This window comes from Phoca vitulina, unplaced genomic scaffold (genome assembly GCF_004348235.1).
Source record: "Phoca vitulina isolate PV1807 unplaced genomic scaffold, GSC_HSeal_1.0 scaffold8, whole genome shotgun sequence".
Classification (NCBI taxonomy): domain Eukaryota; kingdom Metazoa; phylum Chordata; class Mammalia; order Carnivora; family Phocidae; genus Phoca; species Phoca vitulina.
Window position 1 is genome coordinate 56,923,873 of NW_022589711.1, and position 21,583 is coordinate 56,945,455.

General features: G+C 39.3%; 1 protein-coding gene across 3 annotated transcripts; it reads left to right on the forward strand.

Annotated features, from left to right (window-relative positions):
- The first annotated feature begins 205 nt into the window (after positions 1-205).
- On the forward strand, positions 206-20,504 carry TBCCD1 (TBCC domain containing 1). 3 transcript variants are annotated; one of them, XM_032406955.1, is made up of 8 exons: positions 206-369; positions 5,912-6,290; positions 9,408-9,563; positions 12,916-13,282; positions 15,102-15,288; positions 15,430-15,927; positions 16,965-17,115; positions 19,118-20,504. In XM_032406955.1, the coding sequence occupies exons 2-7, from the start codon at positions 5,955-5,957 to the stop codon at positions 17,092-17,094; spliced, it is 1,674 nt and encodes a 557-aa protein (XP_032262846.1). In that variant the 5' UTR covers positions 206-369; positions 5,912-5,954; the 3' UTR covers positions 17,095-17,115; positions 19,118-20,504. The 3 variants fall into 3 exon arrangements, with proteins under 3 accessions (XP_032262846.1, XP_032262845.1, XP_032262847.1); XM_032406954.1 differs by lacking the exon at positions 206-369 and adding an exon at positions 2,713-2,784; XM_032406956.1 differs by lacking the exon at positions 206-369 and adding an exon at positions 2,713-2,784 and having other exon boundaries at positions 9,453-9,563.
- Positions 20,505-21,583: the final 1,079 nt, after the last annotated feature.

A 21,583-nucleotide genomic window follows, 5' to 3' on the forward strand; every position in this document is an offset into this window, starting at 1 on the left:
TAGAAAATTACGTAAAAAGGCGGTGGGGCGAACTGGTGCCAAGAGAGGGCACTCGAGGTACGTGAATTACCCCCGCCCTCCACCTCGGACTCTCCACCAATCACAAGGCTCCGCTTCCAGTACCGACCAATTACGGGAGAGAGGATTTATCTTGTTACAAGTCTGGGAATTTCATTCATATTGAACTTTACGCTGGATGCGGGAGCGGAGGGACACAGGAGAAATGGGCGGGGACAATTACTCTACGCCAACGGTAGGGCGAACGCGTTGCTTAAGAGGTCTTACTTTACCCTCTTGGAACAAGCCCGGAAGAAAATTGCCTCAGTTTCACCGAGAAGAGGCCGTGGATTCAGCTTCCATCACTTAGCGGTGAGAACATCCCTCTTCCCTTACCCCCCCAGTCTAGCCTAAGCTTTATTTACAAACCTGAGGCAAAACATTTTTCTGGCAGTGTTGTGAAATTTTAATGGGAGAAAAGCTGTAAACTGTCTAGCACAGCGTCTGGCACAGTAAGCACGCAGTGAATAACTATTTCACACTTAGGAGAACTCTTTGATTCCCCCCATCTACTTGTTCATGACAAAATTCTAGGTGTCTTCCTTGATTCCGCCCCTGTATTCCCTATCCAAATCTTTGCCTTTAAACTATATCCTGAATCTGTCCACTTCTGGCCAAGTCACACCATTTCTTACCTAGCAAGACCTCCTAAGTGGTCTCCCTGCCTCCACTCTTAATATTTTACTATCTCTTATTAACTCCTGACCCCCAACCCCATGATTTTTTGCAGACATGTCAGATCACGTCATTCCCCTGCTCAAAACCCACTAATGGCTTTTCATTGTGCGTAAAATAAAATCCCAACTCTTCACGCTAGCTTACAAAACTGTGTCTTAATAAAGCTGGGAAAAAATTTTAAAGCCTAGTATGATCTGTGCCCTCACGTAATATACTCCTTACCATGTTCCAGCAAAACTGGTTTTATTTTTCTAATACATCAAACCTATTTCTCCCTAAGGCCTTTGTTCTAGCTGTTCTCTCTGCCTGAAGCACTCGTCCCTTAGTTTCTAACATGGGTGACTCCTTTTACACTCAGATAAGTTGAAATGTCACTACTTCAGAGAAGACTTCCCTGACCAATGAAAAATAGCCCCTGCTGAGTCCCTTAGTCTTACACCATCCTATTTTGTTTCCATCCTTACCCCCCACACTCACACAACTGTATGCCAGTTTCAAGAGAGCATAAATCTAGACTGTTCTGGTCACACCTGAATAGGACAGCATCTTAGAACAGAGCTTGCCGGGGCGCCTGACTGGCTCAGTCGTTAAGCGTCTGCCTTCGGCTCAGGTCATTAACCCAGGGTCTTGGGATCGAGCCCCTCGTCGGGCTCCCTGCTCCGCGGGAAGCCTGCTTCTCCCTCTCCCACTCCCCCTGCTTGTGTTCTCTCTCTCGTTGTCTCTGTCAAATAAATAAAATCTTTAAAAAAAAAAAAAAAAAAGAACAGAGCCTGCCACAGAGTAAAAGTTGCTTCAACTGTGATCTTCCGATGCTGGCTTCTTATACGTCAGTCCTCAGATCAAACTTGGCATTGACCCTTACCCCCCTCCAAATTTATAGCGTTTATTAAATTCTGAAACTGTCCAATTTTTTCCTTAATATGTATTATCTATTTTCCCTATTAAAATACGCACTCCAAGAAAGCAAGGATCTTATCTATTTTGTTCACTGCTGTGATCCTAGTGCCTAGCACTGTGCCAGACACACAGTTGTGCTCAATAATAATTGCTGTTGCAAAAAACAAAGGCATAGAGAGGTGACAGAATCTGTTCAAGGTCACTGAACTATTTAGTCGTGCAGCTTGAATTCTCACCCAGATCTGTTTGAATCCAAAGCCCCTATCTACTCTTGGCTCATACAGAGGTAAGGGGAAGACAAGGTTACTGCTTTCAGGAAGATGCCTACTGGAGGAGAGAGGCCACATAAAAGAGGAACTAAATTGCATTTTATGGTCTTATTTACCTTTGTAACTCCCACACCTATACGAGCCATAAACGAACTAAGAAACCAGGAAATGGCTAAAAATCATTAAGTGGAGGCTTCGAGGAAGGAGTGGTGTCTTCTGCAGGGTGGACTCCAAAAAAGCTTCAGGAAAGCGGTAACGTGGCGGGAAAGCTAACAAAGCCTGCGGGCTCTTTTGTTAAGGAGCTAATAACCCCGGGGGCTCTGGCTTCAGACGGCCTGGGTTTCCTGGGTTTCGATCCTGGCTGCTCTCTTGCTGTGACCTGAGGGGTGTGCTACTTCCACCTCTCTACGCTTTAGTTTAGTTGTCGGTAAAACAAACATCCTTAACTTAAAGGGCTCTTGGGAAGACAGATAATACACATAAGGGTGCTTTACACAGGGCCGGCCCGCGGTGAACGCTATAAATGTAAACTGTCATTGTCATTACATTACTGATCAAAGCGTGCTGACCTTACCAGCAGCTATTGGCTGACCATAGATGTGTAGAGCAATAGGAAACTTCCTACTTCCCTGAGGTGAAAGGCGCGATACCCGAAGCGGCCGGGTCTGGCTCCAGGTCCCAGCACCGAGGACTCTTGGCCTCAGGCAAGTACTTCTCCGCTAGAGGAGAAGCGGGAGGCCGCTCTAGCAACATCAGCCTCCAGTTCTCGGTGGCGCGAGGCCTGACGCTTGCGCAGTGGGTGAGACGGCGGGCGAGGGGCGGGCTGGGCGAGCTGGGCGCGGCGGCGCGCGGAGGGTGCGGCGGAGCGGCCCTGCCTTCGCAGGTAACCGCGCGCGGGCCGACGCCGGGGACGGAGGGCGGGCCGGGGAGGCTGCCCTTTGGCTCCCCAGGTCTCGGGTCCGCTACGGAGCCTGCCGGCTGGGGTTTCCCAGTTCCCAGAGTCCGGCCGGGGAGCTCGTGCGGCCCGGACCAGGACGGCGTCGGAGGTGGTGGCGAAGGACCCGGTCCCGGAGGACCGCTGGGGGTCTCACGCCCATCTCCCCGCCTGAAAAACCCCACCCCAGCGCTCCCAGGGGCTGCTTTTGAGACGGAAAGAGCCCATGTTTGTTAGGAATTTAGCCCTCTCGAGTCTCAGAATTCATTCCCCAGGATCTGGCTTTCGATTGCACACTTCAGGAACAGGAGTTGAGGATCTCACAGAGCAGCCTCTTTCTATCTCGGGGCGAACTAAGATCTTCCTCACGTAACTTCATCTCTTTTCCTCAGAGCAGCGCTAAGCCATTCCCGCGAACGGAGAGAGCTGCGCTTTACCTCTCACACCCTTCTTTTGGGTTTCAGGCTCCCACGTTCCTTTACCTGGTGCTATGTGGCCTCACATCTAAGGCCACTCGTTCTGGTAATCCTCTTCTGGATCCACTCCCATTTTCCAGAGATTTTCCCAAAACTGGGTTCCTAAAGTACATTTGTAAGTAACACAGTTCTCAAGACACACAGACTTGAATTCTAATCCAGGGTGGTGCCAATCTAAGTATGTGACTGGGTAAGTCCCTTAACTTCTCCAAGCCTCAGTGTGCTCGTCTGAAAATGGGGACAGTCCTATCTCTAGATGGTTGAGAGGACGAAAGGTGAAGAACGAGAAATATTTAGCCTGCTACCTGGAACATAGTAAGCATCCAATTGATGTCAATTATTTTTTGAGCAGATAATTCCTCAAAGAGGCATGACGTTCTTGGAATCAAATGGAATGTATAATAATAGCAATAAAACATTTTCCATCAGGCATATAAAGAAGGTTTTTTAAGTGATGTTACTTAATGCTGAGGAGTGCTCAATGGTTAAGTGGTACTCGATGGTACCTTGGTCAAGTGATGGTACAGTTTGATACAGTCATCTTGGAAAGCGATGGAAATATATGTCAGGAGCTTTAGAAATGTCATTTACTTCATTTCACCAATGCATATCTGAAAATTTTCTCAGAAGTAGTCATAGTGCAGAAAATATGCAGAAAGATGGTAATTATAGCATTATTTATAATTGTGAAACATTTAAACTTTTTGTTTTATTTTTAATTGAAGTATAGTTGATATATTAGTTTCAGTTGTATAGCATAGTGATTTGACAGTTATATACATTACAAAATACCACTGGGGTGCCTGGGTGGCTCAGCTGGTTAAGCCTCCGACTCAGTCTCAGCTCAGGTCTTGATCTCAGTTGTGAGTTCAAGCTCCCTGTTGGGCTCCACACTGGGTGTGGAGCCTACTTAAATAAAACAAAACAAAAAAACACACGCAGAGAGTATAGTTGCCATCCATTACCATACAAAGTTATTACAATATTATTGACTATATCCCTATGCTGAACTTTTCTTCTGTGTGACTTACTTATTTTATGACTGGAATTTTATACTTCTTAATCCCCTTCACTCTTCGCCTACATTTAAATTTTCTACAGTGGAAAATTTTAACATATACAAAAGTAGAATAGGTAAATAAACCACCATGTGCTTATCACCCCACCTCAACAATGATTAGTATTTTGCCTATCTTGTTTTTGTGAAAAATTTTAAACCTACTTAATGTCTGAAAATAGGAGAACAGGTGAATAAACTAGGGTACCTTTATTTAGAGTGCTATGAAGCTTTTAAAATAACAGAACTGTATATATGCTATTATCACAAGTTTGAAAAATCAAAAACTAACATCCAATCTATGTAGAAAAAGAGATGGAAAGGAAGTACAATAGAATATTAACTAGTTTCCCTTTGATGGCGGGACAGTGAATGATTTCCTCCCCTTCTATTTTGAGATATAAGTATTCCATAAAAATTATGTATTGTTGTTATAACAAAGAAACAACAAACAAAATCTGAAATCACTGCACCTGAACTAAGCACAAAGAATATGCCAGAGCAAGTTCATTGTTACAGAGAACAAAAATGATCTCTTTCTGCAGCCCGCGCTTATGTGAGCATTTGTCTGCCACCTCACATTAGTGCTCATATTGAACTATATGTCAGCTAACACGTCCACATCTTTAACCCCCCATCCTCTATGTGTAAGTGATTTGACTCAAATTTTATTCCCCTTATTTTGACTAGCTTTGCCCCTCAGGGTAGGCAGAGATTTCCTGTGAAGAGATGACTCTCCCATTTCTTCTTTTCTTCCTTTCCTGAGCAGGATTCCAACTCATACTTCATGCGTTTATACACTCTCCCTAAAACAACCACTTCGAACAATTCAAGTAATTTTGTTTTATCACACAGTTTTTCTTGTTCAAATCGATTGTAGTGACATCTGACCGAAAATTCGTTCTGCACTTGGTTGATAAACTAGATCTGCTTTTTATTATTATTTTTTATTGTTATGTTAATCACCATACATTACATCATTAGTTTTTGATGTAGTGTTCCATGATTCATTGTTTGTGTATAATCCCCAGTGGTCCATGCAGAACGTGCCCTCTTTAATACCCATCACCAGGCTAACCCATCCCCCCACCCCCCTCCCCTCTAGAACCCTCAGTTTGTTTCTCAGAGTCCATGGTCTCTCATGGTTCGTCTCCCCCTCCGATTTCCCCCCCTTCATTCTTCCCCTCCTGCTATCTTCTTCTTTTTTTTTTTTTTAAACATATAATGTATTATTTGTTTCAGAGGTACAGGTCTGTGATTCAACAGTCTTACACAATTCACAGCGCTCACCATAGCACATACTCTCCCCAATGTCTATCACCCAGCCACCCCATCCCTCCCACCCCCCACCACTCCAGCAACCCTCAGTTTGTTTAGATTTGCTTTTTAAACTGACATAGTACATCTTAAAATAGTGAAGGGAGGGGGCCACCTTAAAGAAAATGTATAAATGGAAAAAACAGACAAAAATACAACAACAAAAAGTACATGTATAAATGAGTTTTGTTTCAAATCAGTGTGTGAAAAAACCTCTGTTTCCTAGGTATGCCAAGAAGCCTTATCACACAGATGTCCTTCGAGATAATATGGATCAGTCCGGAGTTCTCCTCTGGGTGAAAGCAGAACCCTTTATAGTGGGTGCCTTGCAGGTCCCCCCTCCATCCAAGTTCAGTCTTCACTATCTCAGGAAGATATCCACATATGTGCGAACCCGGGCCACAGAAGGAGCTTACCCACGCCTGTACTGGTCTACATGGAGGCACATTGCATGTGGGAAGCTGCAGTTGGCTAAGGATCTGGCGTGGCTTTACTTTGAAATATTTGATAGTCTTGCAGTAAAGACACCAGAGGAGCGCCTGGAATGGTCTGAGATTCTGTCCAACTGCATGTCTGAGGATGAAGTTGAAAAGCAAAGAAATCAGGTATGGATTTATATGTATTTGTATGTGTGTTTAATTATTTTGAGAAATAAACTATCTTTAATTTTTGTACTAGCTGTACACAGTGTGTGGTTTTAGGTTAATGGCTATTGTGATCCCAGAGTGCCATTTTTCTTAACTGTTCCAGTATTTAATGAATTAGCCCTTACTTAGCAATCTCTATTCACCTACTTCCAAAGCAGTAATGTTACAAGAACCCTGTAATTGAAAGAGGGAAATGCTTTCACTGACTTGAAAAACATTTTGAGGTGAATGAGTGATTATGAGTCATTGATACGTTACAGTCAGAGAATCTGACTATTTTTAAGTGGGCATCTGCTATGTGCTGGGATTCAAAGATGACTGGAACAGCATCTCTGCCCTCCTGGAGCTCATAGACTAGTAGGGGAAGTTGGTGTGTAAAAAAAGTGCGATTTGATAGTGTGGAATGTATAGTAGTGAAAGTGTGCATAAAGTACAGAAATAGGATAGGGAAGAGAATGGTTAGTTCTGGTGATCAGGAAAGACTTCACAGAGAAAGTATATTAATCAGAGTAGGCTCATTACAGTAACAAACATTCCTGCCATTTCAGTGGCTTAGCACAGTAACAGTGTATTTCTCATTCATGCAGCAGTATAACACAGGGCATCTGGTTGGATGAGTCTCTAGGCTGCTGTTGTCCAAGCAATGACTCAGGGAGCTAGTCATCTTCTATCTCTTGAAGCCACAATTTTATTAGCTTTGTTGCAGTTAAAAACAAACAAAAATGAAATTCCAGTGGTCTACAGTAACAAAGGTTTGTTTCTTGCTTATTTTACGTGCAGCCTGTACTTTAGCTAGAGCTAAAGGTTATGGCTTGACTCTGTGTGTCTATTCATTTGGGGACCCAGGCTAAAGAAACATATTCTGTATAGTTAACGCCTGTTCTGTGACAGAAGAGAAGAGTAGCAGAGCAGGAGAAAACTCATGATGCTTCTTTTGCTCTGATGGGACATAAACTGTAACTAGTTTCATTCCATTGGCTAAAGCTTTGTTATATGTCTGTATCTAAAATCAGGAAGATGGGGAGGTAGACTACCTCACAGTAGGTAAGGCAATCCCATGGCCATGGATAAGCCTCCTAGAGGATGTGGAAGTGAATAATTGCAGGTATAATACAGTTTGCCCCAGTCATGCCCACTAGGGCCTCAGAGTCCTTCACTTCGTGGAGTGTTTTTGGGAGATTTGAAGGTGGCGTATGTCAATCCACCCACGTTCCATTGACCGTAACCCAGTTATACCATGTCTGACTTCAAGGGAGGCTGAGAAATGCCATCTAAATGCAGGCCCAGGAAGAAAGAAAAAGGTATTTAGTTAGTATCTAGCCACTCTGTGCCACATGGGGTAATATCTAAACAAGGTTTGGAAATTGAAAAGTTTGGCAAGAGAGGAAGGACATAGTTACTCATTAATTAAATATTAAGTGCCTACTATGTATGAGGTACAGTAGTGGATGCTGGATACAGAGATTAATAAAACCTTCAAGAAGCTCCAGATTTTTTGAGTGCTTATTATGTGCTAGATTCTATGCTAGTTATTAGGAATATAAAAATGAAAAAGATGAGGATCTTATAGTCTCATGAAGAGGAAGGTATATGAATAATGATAATATAACAAATAATTGTTAAATGGAAGTATGTATAAAATGAAGGAATTTTGCTGAGTAAAAAAAAAGCCAATTCCAGAAGGTTATAGACTGTATAATTCCATTTATATAACATTCTTTTTTTTTAATTTTTTTTAAATTTTTTTATTTATTTTTGAGAGAGAGAGAATGACAGAGAGAGAGAGAATGAGAGGGGTGAGGGTCAGAGGGAGAAGCAGACTCCCTGCTAAGCAGAGAGCCCAATGCAGGACTCGATCCTGCGACTCCAGGATCATGACCTGAGCCGAAGGCAGTCACTTAACCAACTGAGCCACCCAGGCGCCCCTATATAACATTCTTGAAATGACAAAATTAGAGAGATAGAGAACAGATAAGTGATTGTCAGGGATAAAGGAAGGGGTGAGGGTGGGAGGGAAGTAGGAAGTAGTTGTGGCTATAAAAGGGCAACATGAGAGATCCTCGTGTGGATGGCAATGTTCTGTAACTTGGCTGCATCAATGTCAACACCCTGATTGTGCTACTGTATTATAGCTTTGCAAGATGGGAAACTGGATACAGTGTACACAGGATCTCTATTAGTTCTTACAACTGCATGTGAATCTACAATGATCTCAAAAAATTAAAGTAGCATTTTAAAAAATATGTAGGTTCATGGAGTTCTGATTGACAGTTGATTAAATAGGTCTAGGTGGTCCTGAGAATCTGTATTTTTCAATTCTTAGTTTAGCAATTTTTAGCCAGGTTGGGAAGCAGGGTGAATACAGCTCTAGTACCAGATGTATTACGTTTCTGTGTCTCCTGTATGTGTATGGAAATGGGTATATGAGGATAATCATGAGCTTCAAATCCTGAGCTTCAATGCCTTTCTTCAAATAAGAAATGACTTATAAACATCTATCAGACCAATAGTATTTTTTTAAGTCAAACACTCTTTTAAGAACTTGATGAAAACCTGAGTCCTCCTCCCCCACAAAATGCACATACACCAAAAAATTACATACAATTTCAGATGTTGCATTGATACCCTAAATTTTTTTTGATAAGTCTGTGAGCCTTAGGTTAGACTAAACTGCATATTTTGGTGAAATTTTCTTCTTCCTTTCTTCCATTTATTTATTCAAGTGACTAAAGTTTGTCTTTTTTATTTTAACTGCAATTTTAAACTTCTGAAATACTATACTTTTAAAAAATATGTACTTCATCCTCCTCTTCATCGATTTTGGGGAGAGAATGTCTATGGCCATAGATGCTACATAGCTTTCTGAGAAGGTAAGTGACTCCAGTTTAATTAGTTTTAGAAACTCCTATATCTGGGTATCAGAAACATACATATCAAATGCTAGCAAGTTTCTACATTTTTCTTTTTAGGATTTGCAAACTGTTGTGAATTTATTTTACTGTATCTACTTAGCTGTAGACTAGGAACTGATGTGGTTTAGGACGTGTATTCATCATCTCTTTTCTTTTTGGCCAGCTTTCAGTGAACACCCTACAGTTTCTGCTCTTCTTATACATACAGCAGTTAAACAAGGTCTCCCTGAGGACATCTTTGATTGGAGAAGAGTGGCCTAGTCCCAGAAATAGATCTCAGTCTCCTGATTTAACTGAAAAATCCAGTTGCCATAATAAGGTACTGTTTAAATTTTGGTCTCCTTCTTTGAAAGGGACAATTTATGAGGAAGATGATTTGCCTTCATTAAAAATTGTGTTGGGATTACTTATATAAGCCAATCATTTGTTGGCGTGGTTTTTTTTTGTTTTGCTTTTTTGTTTCTTTTTCTTATTATAAAACAAAATAAATATTTGCAGTCTTAGTCCAAGTATAGAGAAGTAATTTCCATTCATTCCTTCAATGACACAAAAATCTCATGATCCGGGGGCAAATTATTCACTGTACTCTCATTAGCATTCTCATTTTTGCAAATGTTAATGAATTTGAATCTACTTTAGACTAAGTTAGGATAAATGAGAAGATGTAGTGTTTACAAAGTCTGTTGAAATCTACTGAAAAAAATTTCTATAAAAATATCTTCTCATATGTTTAAGCGATGTGCTTTGATATACTTAAGCTCAGCATGCTTGTGTCATATTATATGATGCAACAACATAGAAGTTAAACTTAACTGCCTCACATTGTGAGTTTTAGAAATTGTGTTATTTCTTCTTTCTGTTTTTGTAAAGAAAACTGAAATATTTTTACCTGTTTATGTAAAGGTATTCTAAAAAACCTTAAGTAAAACATAGATCTCAGTATTACTGCCATGTGCAGGTTCTTTAAAAATGTTCTGAGGCAAACAACAACAACAAAAACCTTTCTGGCACTTTTATAATCTCCGTTTTCAAGGAAACCTGTCCACCCTTATGTTCCATGATACGATTCCCTCCTGGTTGTGCTTCTCATTTTTTCTTCTCACTCTTCATGAGCCTCCCCACTGGCCCCTACAGCCACTATTCCCCCAGGATTCTGCCTGGGGCAATTTTGTCTTCTCGCTAGACGTATTCTTTAAACATAATTCTTCTCTTCTCGTGACTTCACGTATCTCAATGACTCCTAAGTTTGTCTCCATCCTAGATTTCCCTCCTCATGTAGATGCCCTCTCTATACCTTAAATTCAGAATGTCCAAGTCCAGATGTATTAGGCCAATTATTGTCTGTTCTTTCCACACTTATTTCCTGTTGAATGGGCACCATGCAGAGATGGTGTTTTGAACTAAGGTAGTCTGCATTCAAATTGGCTCTGCCATTTAATATCACATGATTTTAGGCAAGTCGGTTAACTTTTCTAGGCCTTGGCTTGTCTTTTGTGAATGGGGATGATAATTCCTATTTCTGAGTGGCTGTGAGAATTTAGTAATACATTAGCATGAGACTTGTTGCTTAGTAAGCATCAGTAAATGGTGACTCTCAGTTTGTGCTATAACATGACCTCTCCCAACAACTGATTAGACCAGAGATGGACACTTGACTAGAGTAACCCATTCACAGGTATGTATTTGAAACTGGTCTGGTTTGAATTGATGACATGGCCCAGTCAGTGCCCCCAGAAACTGAAGAAATTACCAGTTTGTGCTGGGTGCTTGAGCTGGCGGCTCAGGTAGCACTGGGACCAGAACAGCCAGCTTGTTTATAAGTGACCTGGAGTTAGGAGGGATTAGAAACTCTGAGGTAATCAGAGAAAAAGAATAGAATGGAACAGACATGTAGAGACACTGGCGAGAGAGTACCAGGCCCAAGGTGGCCTTCCAGTTCCAGTTCTGATGAGGCCTACCTGTACTTCAGCTTGGGAGATGACTGTGTGTCTCTACAGTAAAATCTCCCTTTACTTGAATTGACTTATATTCCCGAAGCCAGAGAAGGTTACCACCAGCTACCCATGCTTATTCTCTCAGCACCCATACCTAGTTTTTTGTCAAGTCTTACTTATTCTGCCTCCAAAATAACTCTAATTTAAAAATCTGTCCCTCTTTGGGTGGCTGGCTCAGTTGGTGAAGCGTGCAACTCTTGATCTCAGAGTTGTGAGAGTTCAAGCCCCACAGTGGGTGTAGAGATTACTTTAAAAATAAAATCTGTAAAAATAAAAATAATGTCTGTCTCTTTTCTTTCTCTTATATAGGCCATACTGACATTTTTTTGGGGGGGCCTTGATTTCTATAATTAGGTCCTATATGGTCACCCTGCTTTTAGTCTCCACTCCACCTACTACACTGGACTTTCTAAATGCAGAAGGATTATATCTGTTTCCTGTCAAAACTCCCATCAGTAATTATTATTGTCACTGTTGTTTTCATCTTGTGCTCCATGGAGCCACCTCAGAGCCTGCTATGGGTGAGGGGGATGCAGTAAGAGAGATGAAGAGCGACAGCCCTGCTTTGACATGTTCTATGGTATCCAGATGAGAGTTTATTAAAAAGAGAAAAGGTATAGCTATTTAGAAAATAGTTTTAAAGTCCCTGGCACACAAAATAAGGCCCAGATGCTTTAGTGTTTCATACAGGCCTTTCATGATTGGTCCCTACCTCCAGTTTCCTGAACACGGCAGGTACTTTTACTGCTATGGATCTTTGCGTATGGTATTCCGTAGGCCTAGAATGCCTTTTTTCCTTGTCTGTTTGTGTAACTAACAACATTAATCAAGAATCTGTTCAAACAGCACTCCATGATGATTTTTTCCCCCCAGAGGGGTTCCTTACTCCTCTCCGGCTCATAGCATGTCTTTACAGATCTCTGCTGTAGTTCTTATCTCATTGTGCAACAGTTGCTTGTATTGTCTTTTCACTACATAGGCTCTGAGTTCCTTGAGGACAAGAACTATGTCCTATTCATTTTGCCTAATTCATCGCTTAACACTGCTCATACCACATAAGAGATATTCGAGAAATATCTGTCAAATGAATGAGCCAAGTCATTGAGACACCTGCCAACTCAAAGCTTATTCCAAAAGTGATAACTTCTCTTAAATCTAGCTACTGTAAGGTCAGTTGCATTGTTCCATCCAGTGGAATTTGAAACTCCTCCTGTAATACGAGAAGGTAAATAAACCCAGTATTTCATCGAATGAATGTCCAAGGTAGCTATTTTTATGTTAGATCTGAAACTTGAGAGTATTTACTAGGTGTGTGACCTTGAGCAAGTTTCTTAACCTTTCTATATCTCCATTTCCTCATTTGTAAAATGGGCATGGTAACGGCATCTATTGCAAGATGGTAGCTAGGATTAAATATGTTAAAGTTTGTACAACACTTTGTGGTTGGCACACACTAAGGGTTAGCTATAGTATTACTTTTGAACTACCTAAGGAAGGGAGAGAATCTGTTTATACCTATCACATAATATTAAAAAATCTTTATAAGGTTTATATTGTTGCCTTAAATGCTTTTTTAGGAGGTGAGGCAAAGTAGAAATACAAAATAATTAAAATATAAAATTTTCAGGTCTTGTAAAATCTGTTCTGTTAAGAGTGCTTTATTTTGATATTTTTTAGAACTGGAATGATTATAGTCACCAAGCATTTGTCTGTGATCATCTGTCAGATCTCCTTGAGCTGCTTTTAGATCCAGAACAACTCACTGCATCATTTCATTCGACCCATAGTAGTCTAGTCTCTCGCGAAGCTGTTGTGGCCCTCAGCTTTCTTATTGAAGGTACAGTGAGTAGAGCCAGGAAGATATATCCACTTCACGAACTTGCTCTGTGGCAACCACTGCATGCAGAAAGTGGCTTCTCGAGGATCTCTAAGACCTTTTCTTTCTACAAGCTGGAAGCCTGGTTGAGAGCCTGTTTGACGGGGAATCCATTTGGTACATCTGCTTGCCTTAAGTCTGGAAAGAAATTGGCTTGGGCTCACCAAGGTATTTTTTCAGTATTTTAATCTATATTAAATTGAATGACAAGTTAAGGAACCTAGTGTTTTCTGGTGTGTTAATAATCACATCTCTTCCGGAGACCTACAAAATATTGCTACCACAAGGTAGGAAAAGGGAACCACTCTCTTTTGTCTAGGACTTTTTCCATCAAGGCAGCAGTAGTGTGAGAGGGCTGATTTCAGAGTCCGGGTCTTCTGTTGGCAGTTAACGGAACTCCAGCTTCAGTCAGTTGTCACTTTGCTCTGCTTTTCTCTGTTCTGACTTTCTCCCTCACCCTCTCACGTGCTCATTTGTTGAGGGCCTTCCTGTCTTCTCTGCACCACAGCCGGATTTGGCCATTCCACAGTTACAACCTCGGAGAGTTGGTGTAAAACTGGGGTCCATTTTAGATACACAGACACAAACAGATTAACTTGACATTTACAGTTTAGAAAAATCTAAAGTAGAGAAAATCTGGCCTTGGTTGCATCAGATACTTACTCTTGACAGTCCAGCGATGGCTAACGGGATAGGTTCAGGGGCTGTATGACTTCTGGGGCCCAAGTATAAGTTTAAAGAAAAGTAGATGCCTACACTGAAACAAATGCCAGCCAAAATTAATGAAAAAAGGAAAAAAAAAAACATAGAATATACTTCCACAATCTCTGAATTTCAAGGATAAAGAAAAAATAAGTTCCATGTAATTAAAAAAAATCAGTTTTTGTGTCAAATTTTTATAATGCTAAAAAACAAAATAGTTGAGCAATGTCTACAGACTCTCAAGCAAAAAGACTGTGATCCAAGAATTCTATATCCACCCAAGCTATTGCTCTAGTAAGAGGTCACAGACTTCCAGATATTGAAGGGTCCCATAAATATATAGGATATACTGCATAATTCTTGATGGTGATAAAAGAATATAGGCTCAAGCAAGTTTTTAAATGTTGTTACAGTAGTCACTAGTAGGAAAAAGGATATGTAACCTCTTAGGATTATACTGAAATGTTAGCGGAGGTGGCTAATAGGATCACAGATAATTTGTATCTTCTTTTACCACTAGTATTTAGAAATTGTCTACAATAACCATGTATTACTTATTTAATAAAAGGAAGCAATAAGAATTGTTTTTATTTTTTTTTTTAAAGTAGTAGCGTACTTACGCGACCTCCTCATATTTGGCCAGTATTCTCTACAGGGGTGTCCTGCTGGCTTTCAGAGAGGTACAGTGTGAGAAGCCAGTCACATAACGGCGAGACTGTATTGTGGGGACAAGCCCTGCACAGTTTTTGAGTGTCAGTTTCCGCAAGGCACTGTGTGTGAAAGGAAGATGTGCTCTCAGTTACTAACGATGTGTAGGGATTAAAGGCATGAATCCAAATAGAATTCATGGAATGATGTGGTAAGTAGCTTAGGAGGGGTTTGAAATTAGTATTATGGTGACTTAAAGAGATTATTTAAGGATTGGGATGATAAATTAGGGCAACTTGGAGAAGATATTTGAGTTGGGCCAGCTCTGTGACTAGCCATATGACCTTACTTGAAAGATACACATGAAAAAAAAATCTTAGATCTGTAGGCAATCTTGAGTGGACTAGAGGTTTTAAAAAATTTTTATGACAAAAAATTATGAAATATTGCAAACATACAGAAAAACACAGAGAACAGTATAGCAAACACCTTTTTACCCAATGCCCAGATCTAACATTTTTCCAAACCTTACATGTATCTAATTTTAGACACTTACACACCTAGACGTATGTAACCTCATATGGTTGTTTTTCTTTGATTTGAAACTATCTCATTTATTTATATTTTTCTTAAATAGTTGAAGGGACGACCAAAAGAGCTAAGATTGCTTGTAATACGCATGTGGCCCCTAAGATGCACCGCATGGTGGTGATGAGCCAGGTTTACAAGCAGACCTTGGCCAAGAGCTCAGATACTCTGGTGGGGGCACATGTAAAGATTCATCGGTGCAACGAATCTTTTATATATCTGCTCTCTCCCTTACGGTAAGCACAGTTCTGATATTTTGATCTTTTCTTTGGACTAGGATTGATCCTTTTTGGCCATCAGAGAATAATTTTGTAGTCAAATATTCTTTTGATCTCCCTCTCATTCAGAGGAATTTACCTCATTTTTTCATTTTTCAGATCTGTGACCATTGAGAAGTGCAGGAATAGCACCTTCGTCTTGGGCCCTGTACAGACTGCTCTTCACCTCCACAGCTGTGACAACGTTAAAGTCATTGCTGTTTGCCATCGTTTGTCCATCTCTTCTACCGCAGGCTGCATCTTTCACATTCTGACGCCTACACGCCCACTTATTCTCTCTGGAAACCAGGCAGTAACCTTTGCCCCTTTTCATACCCATTACCCAATGCTGGAGGATCACATGGCCAGGACCGGCCTCGCTACGGTGCCTAACTATTGGGATAATCCAATGATTGTATGCCGAGAGAACTGCAACACAAGTGTCTTCCGACTCTTACCACCTTGTGAATTCTATGTATTTATTATCCCCTTTGAAATGGAAGGGGACACAACAGAGATACCTGGGGGTCTTCCATCTGCATATCAGAAAGCACTGGGTCAAAGAGAACAGAAGATACAAATCTGGCAGAAAACTGTGAAGGAGGCTCGTTTGACAAAGTGAGTGTTTTCTAGAGAAGAATTTGTCTTATGTAAAATTCCGTGGGAAAACAAATTAATCTGTACATGTTTACAGCTGTACTAAAGTAATAAAAAAGATGTGTCTTTTGTTAAGGTCAGTATTCCAGGTTGTTTGGTTGGGGGATGGGAGCAAGTAGCTGCTCAAGAATTAGACTCCCTTCTTTTTGGAAGCTTTAGTTGATAGATAAACAACTTGTATTTATGAAAGATCATATCCACGTGATCTAATACTTACATGAATTGGTTTTAGTTTTTAATTCTCTAACTATATCGGTGGTTCTCAACCTCGGTTGCGCATCAATCATCCAAGGGGCTTGTTCGAAATACAGATCTCCTGACTCCTCCATACCACAGACAGACTCACCGAGGGTGGATTCCTAATGCTGCTCCATGGACTACTGCTAGTTTTTGTCCAAGTTTTCCCTAATCCATGGTAAAATGTGAAAAATAAGCACAGTGTTTTAAAACAAAGCTAAATTTAGTCCGCTTAAAATTTTGTCTTTTATTCTGAAATTATATCCTTCCTAAACTTGGGGTGCCAAAATATCTTATTTTTAAATTACATGCTTGTGATAGTAGATGATTGTGGTTTATTATGTTTACCACAATATTTTATTTCAAGGGTACTGGTCTTTGAACTCTAGAAGCCAGGGACACGGTTAACAGTTACTGTTAATAGAGATTCAGAAAACATCAGTGTGGGTAGTCAGGGAATATTTATGGAGGAAGTAGAATTTGTGTTGGACCTGGAAGAATTAGCAGTGTTTGGATAGGAGCTGAGGACTGGGCAGAATACTTTTATATTGTATCTGACCGATCTTTTTTTTTTTTTTCGGGGGTGGGGAGTGGTGGTGCTCCAATGTACAGAACTGAACAGAGCAGTTATTTGGAGGGAAGAAATGGATAACTAGAAATAATTTAATGTCTATCCCATTAAAGTGCTTTATAATCACTTGGAGTAAAATGAACATGAATTAGTGTTCTTACATTCTTTTTGCTCTTGATGGCACTTTTAGGGATCAAAGGAAGCAGTTCCAGGTACTTGTGGAGAATAAGTTTTATGAGTGGTTGATTAATACGGGACATCGCCAACAGCTGGACAGTCTTGTGCCCCCTGCCGCAGGCTCCAAACAAGCAGCAGGATAAGACTTCTACATGGAAACACTGGTGGGCATTTATAACGTAGACGACATAGAACAAATTTTCTTGGGAAAATCTTACAAGCATGCAAAAAAGCTGTGCAGAATATTATGTTACTGGCCACTGCCTCTTTTTCTCCGCCAGACCCACTAGCATATACAGACTTTACATACCCATTTTGCCGCATTTTAGAGTGAAGACCAACCAAAGTATTCCATAGGTGGAGCCTGTGGAATAATGGGCAAATGTAAGGGCCAAGTTTTGTCTTCTTTGCTTCTTGCCTAGTACAGGTTGTACTGTCCAAAGATACTGCTTTCCCCATACATAGCTTTCAGCTGTATTTCCCCTTTCTAACACATCTCTCATCTTTCCCATCACCCACACACAAATCAACTAAGTTAACTGATCTTTGTTAATTGTACATGAGCATTAATAAATGACTAGAATTAATCCAAATGAAGATTTGAATACTGAACTCTGGAAGATCACAGATCCAATAGAAGAGAACATGGATACAGACAAATTTACTAGAAGTCATTTAATCCAAATATAAAATATTCTTTTTTCAATATAGAAATTAGTTTACTTTTCTGTTTCGAAGTCTTTTAAAAGACTAACAATAGAAAAACAGACAAAGGATATCAAATAATTCACAGAAAAATACTTACAAACACAAAGATACTTTTACTTACAATTAAAGAAATGTAAGATACTATTTTTTCTCTATCAGATTGGCAAGGATCAAAAGCTGGTATACAACACTTGTAAGGCATTTTGTTTACCACCGGTAGGTGCTGATATTGAATCTAAGCTGGGGGTTTGGAGGGGTGAAGGCAGAAGAGGAGGAGTAAAATATTGCCTTGTGTGTTTGAAAAAAGAGAGGGGTTATCGCACATACTTATATGCTAATTATATGCCTTAAAAACTTCTGAAAGGACATAAATTATTGAAAGTGTTTGTCTTTGAGGAATGAGACTAGATGTCTAGGGTGATTGAAAACTTATTCTTAATTTTTATTGATACAGAATTTACATACCATGAAATTCACCTTTTTAAAGTGAAGGATTCAGTGGCTTTTATTAACATAGTGACAAGTTTGTACAACCTTCACCACTGACAAATCCAGAACATTTCATCACCCTAAAAACAAAGCCCGTATACATGGACAGTCAGTCCTCATTCCTCCACCCCCAGTATCTTCTCTTTTCTCTAGTCCGTGGCAACCACTAATCTACTTTTTGTCTCTTGATTTGTCAACTCTGGACATTTTCTATAAATGGAATCATTGGACATGTGGCCTTTGTGCCTGGCTTCTTTCGCTTAACATCATGGCCTTAGGGTCATCCATGTTGTAGCCTGCATCAGTACGTCCTTCCTTTTTATGGCTGGAATAAGTCCATTGTATGGATATACCACACTTTATCTGTTCATCAGTTGATCTGAGATTTGAGTTGTTTCTCCTTTTCAGTTGTTTTCACTTCTATTGTGAATAATGTTGTTAGGTACTTTAGTGTACAAGTTTTTGTGTAGACATATGTTTTCAATTCTCTGGGTATATACCTAGAAGTAGAATTGCAAGGTTATAGGTTTAACTTTTTGAGGAAATGCTGAACTGTTTTCCAAAACTGCAAAAACTTACTCTTTATTGTTTATAGAATGTTTGCATTTTAAATTGTGTATTACTTTTTACAAAAAAAATTTTATAATACTTATTTAATAAATGCTGAGACTAAGAATTAGGAATCTGATGAGGATTATCCAAAGGAAATGGGAACTATAAGAAGGTGAAATTTTAGTTGAGGCTAATCCCGATAGCCTGCCACTTTTTCATGTCTTTTCTTCTATTATGAACTAAAGTGACCCTCAGAAAAAAAGGAATATAATTAACTTTAAAACCTTATGTATTTAACACTCTAAACTCTCACGTGGCCTTGATTTACATGATATTGTAAATACAAGTTTTTTCCTATTATTTGCATGAAAGCAGTAGAAAATTAAGTTACTAATATTTTTCTCTTATTATCTTCAGGGGCCTGCAAACAGGAGGATGATGAATGGAAGATGGTACACGTCTTGAAACTAAATTGGGAAGATGCTCTTGCTGCTTAAGAGACATTGGGGCTTTTTCCTTCCTATTTAACACCGTTCCTTGATTTCCATTCCATACTGATGTATTACTGTTTAGGTCGAATTTTAGATGAACTTCTGACTATTATATAAACGTATTGTTTATAGAACATCAGAAAGCTCATCTTTGTGTTGCCAAAATGAAGTTGAGGAAGGCAGTTTCATTGTATATTAATATTAAAGTGACTGAGCGTAGATTTGCAATTAAATTTCACATTTTAGTTTGTATGATGAAAGGGTTTCATCCTTTCTAGAGTTAAATACGAGTTTTATAGTTCTTTGAAACTATTTAAAAGGAAATTGCTACTCCTTTTAAAAAATAATTGGAATGAAAGTATAGTTTGTTGGTGTATAAATATAGCAGAAATAGTTTTATACAAAGATATTTTAGTCCTTAAAAGTATGAAACAATGAAATTGTGTATTTTTCATTTTCTGCTTCAAATTTTCAGTAAGCAAACTCGAAAAAGTAATTTTCTTCTTTTGATAAAAAGATAAAGATTTGCTTTTAATTTTAGAAAAGATTTTATGGGGGAGGAAATAATTTTTCCTCTATCCTTCTAGATTCTTTTGGCTTTAGTCTATTAATTAAATTGACATAAGACAGATTAACAGGAGAAAAACAATTTTAATTAGATATCTATGGGAGCCTCATAAGAATATGAGTCCAGGAACAAGTCAGGCAGTTGGCTTATATGCCACCCTGAGCTAAGGAATGGAATATGGGCCTGGGGTTCCAAAGGGTAATTCACAGGATGTTAAGAAGAGCAGATGTGTGGCAGTTAGATGTTTGCCTTGTCATACAGATGGGTCATTCAGATTAAAAATTCCCTCTGGTGATAGCTCTCCTGGGCCAGGTTCCCTATCTGAATTATTTTAAGTAGTTAAGGGAATGTTTTTCTTGAATCTGCAGGGTGTTCATTGCCTTTAGCTCAAAATAATCCACATGTTAAAGTAGGGCATTTTGGGGTCATGTATTCTTCCTCTCAGTTACGAATGTCACTTTGTGATGTTATATCAAAATAAAGTTTACATTTGATTGGGAAAGCTGTATTCTTTAAGATAAAGGAAAAAGAATTATTAAATTATTAAATAATTATTAAATTATTAAATGAATCCACTGATAAACACTGTTTTGTATGCTCACTGGTCATTGATTTAGTAATTATATCAAAAAAAGGGCTTGATCTAAAGTGAAAATTAACTCTCAGAATATGTGTTAATTCTAATTGAGGTTTTCATAGTTTTTATTTTAAGATGAAGTTCAAGAGAGAATTCAATAAAGAAACACTGGAGTAACAAGTGTGTTTTGGAAATTGCTCTTGTTTAATGAAATTAATGGTATCACTTAGATACTTTCCAGTTTACCAAATTCAGAAAGCTAAGCACATAACTTACTAATTTGTTTCTCAATAATCTTCCTATCAAGGCACATTTACCATTTTCTGAATTGACCATAATATATCTTGGGGGCACCCTATTTGTTGGATAGTTTTATTAGTGAAAACATGAGGAAGATGGACTTTTAAGAAGAATATACTTGACCAGGAAAATGAAAATGGAGAAGGACTGATTTGTTGTTTCTTTGAATTTACATAAAATGTAATCTCATTCCAAAAGTCAGAGGTGTAATAGGTGCCAAGAACCTCTGAACAGGTTCCCATAGGCTATCATGGCAGAAAAAATGCCACCAAGCAGGCGGCAAATTGGGCTTAGCTCAACCTTGGTAGGACCGTAATTCTCACAGTAGCTTTCTGTCCCTCAGGCTACATATTGTAGAGCCCTTCCTTGTGGATTAGAACTTGTGTGTGTGTGTGTCCTGAAAAATTTTCAAACATAAAGAACAGTTGCGAGAATCTGAATCCCCACATACCCCTTGTCTAGATTTACCACTTGCTAACGTGACGTCACATTCACTTTACCACTCTGCATAGTAGTAGTATTTTCACTCAACAATTTGAGAGTAGGTTGCAGACATCTTAAACTTTTACTCCTAAAGACATTAGCATGTATTTCCTAAAAATAAAGACATTCTCCTATGTAGTCATAGTACAAATTATTAAATTGATTAAATTCAGGAAATTTCACAATGGCACCGTATACAGTCTGGATTAAAATTTTTGCTAATCCTCCCAAAAATGTCCTTTGTAGTGACATTTTCCAAACATAAGATCATGCATTGTGTTTAGTAGTCACTACATTTTGTTGCTTTGGAACATGTCACTTCTGTTCAGAATTAGAGGGTAGCCTTTTGACTTTCCCGCAAGCTCTATTGAAGAAAAGAAGAAGACACTGAGGATTTCAAGGTGGCGGCTTGCTAGAAAACCAAATTGCCCAGATAAGGGGGACTTCTTTGTTTTTAACTTGGA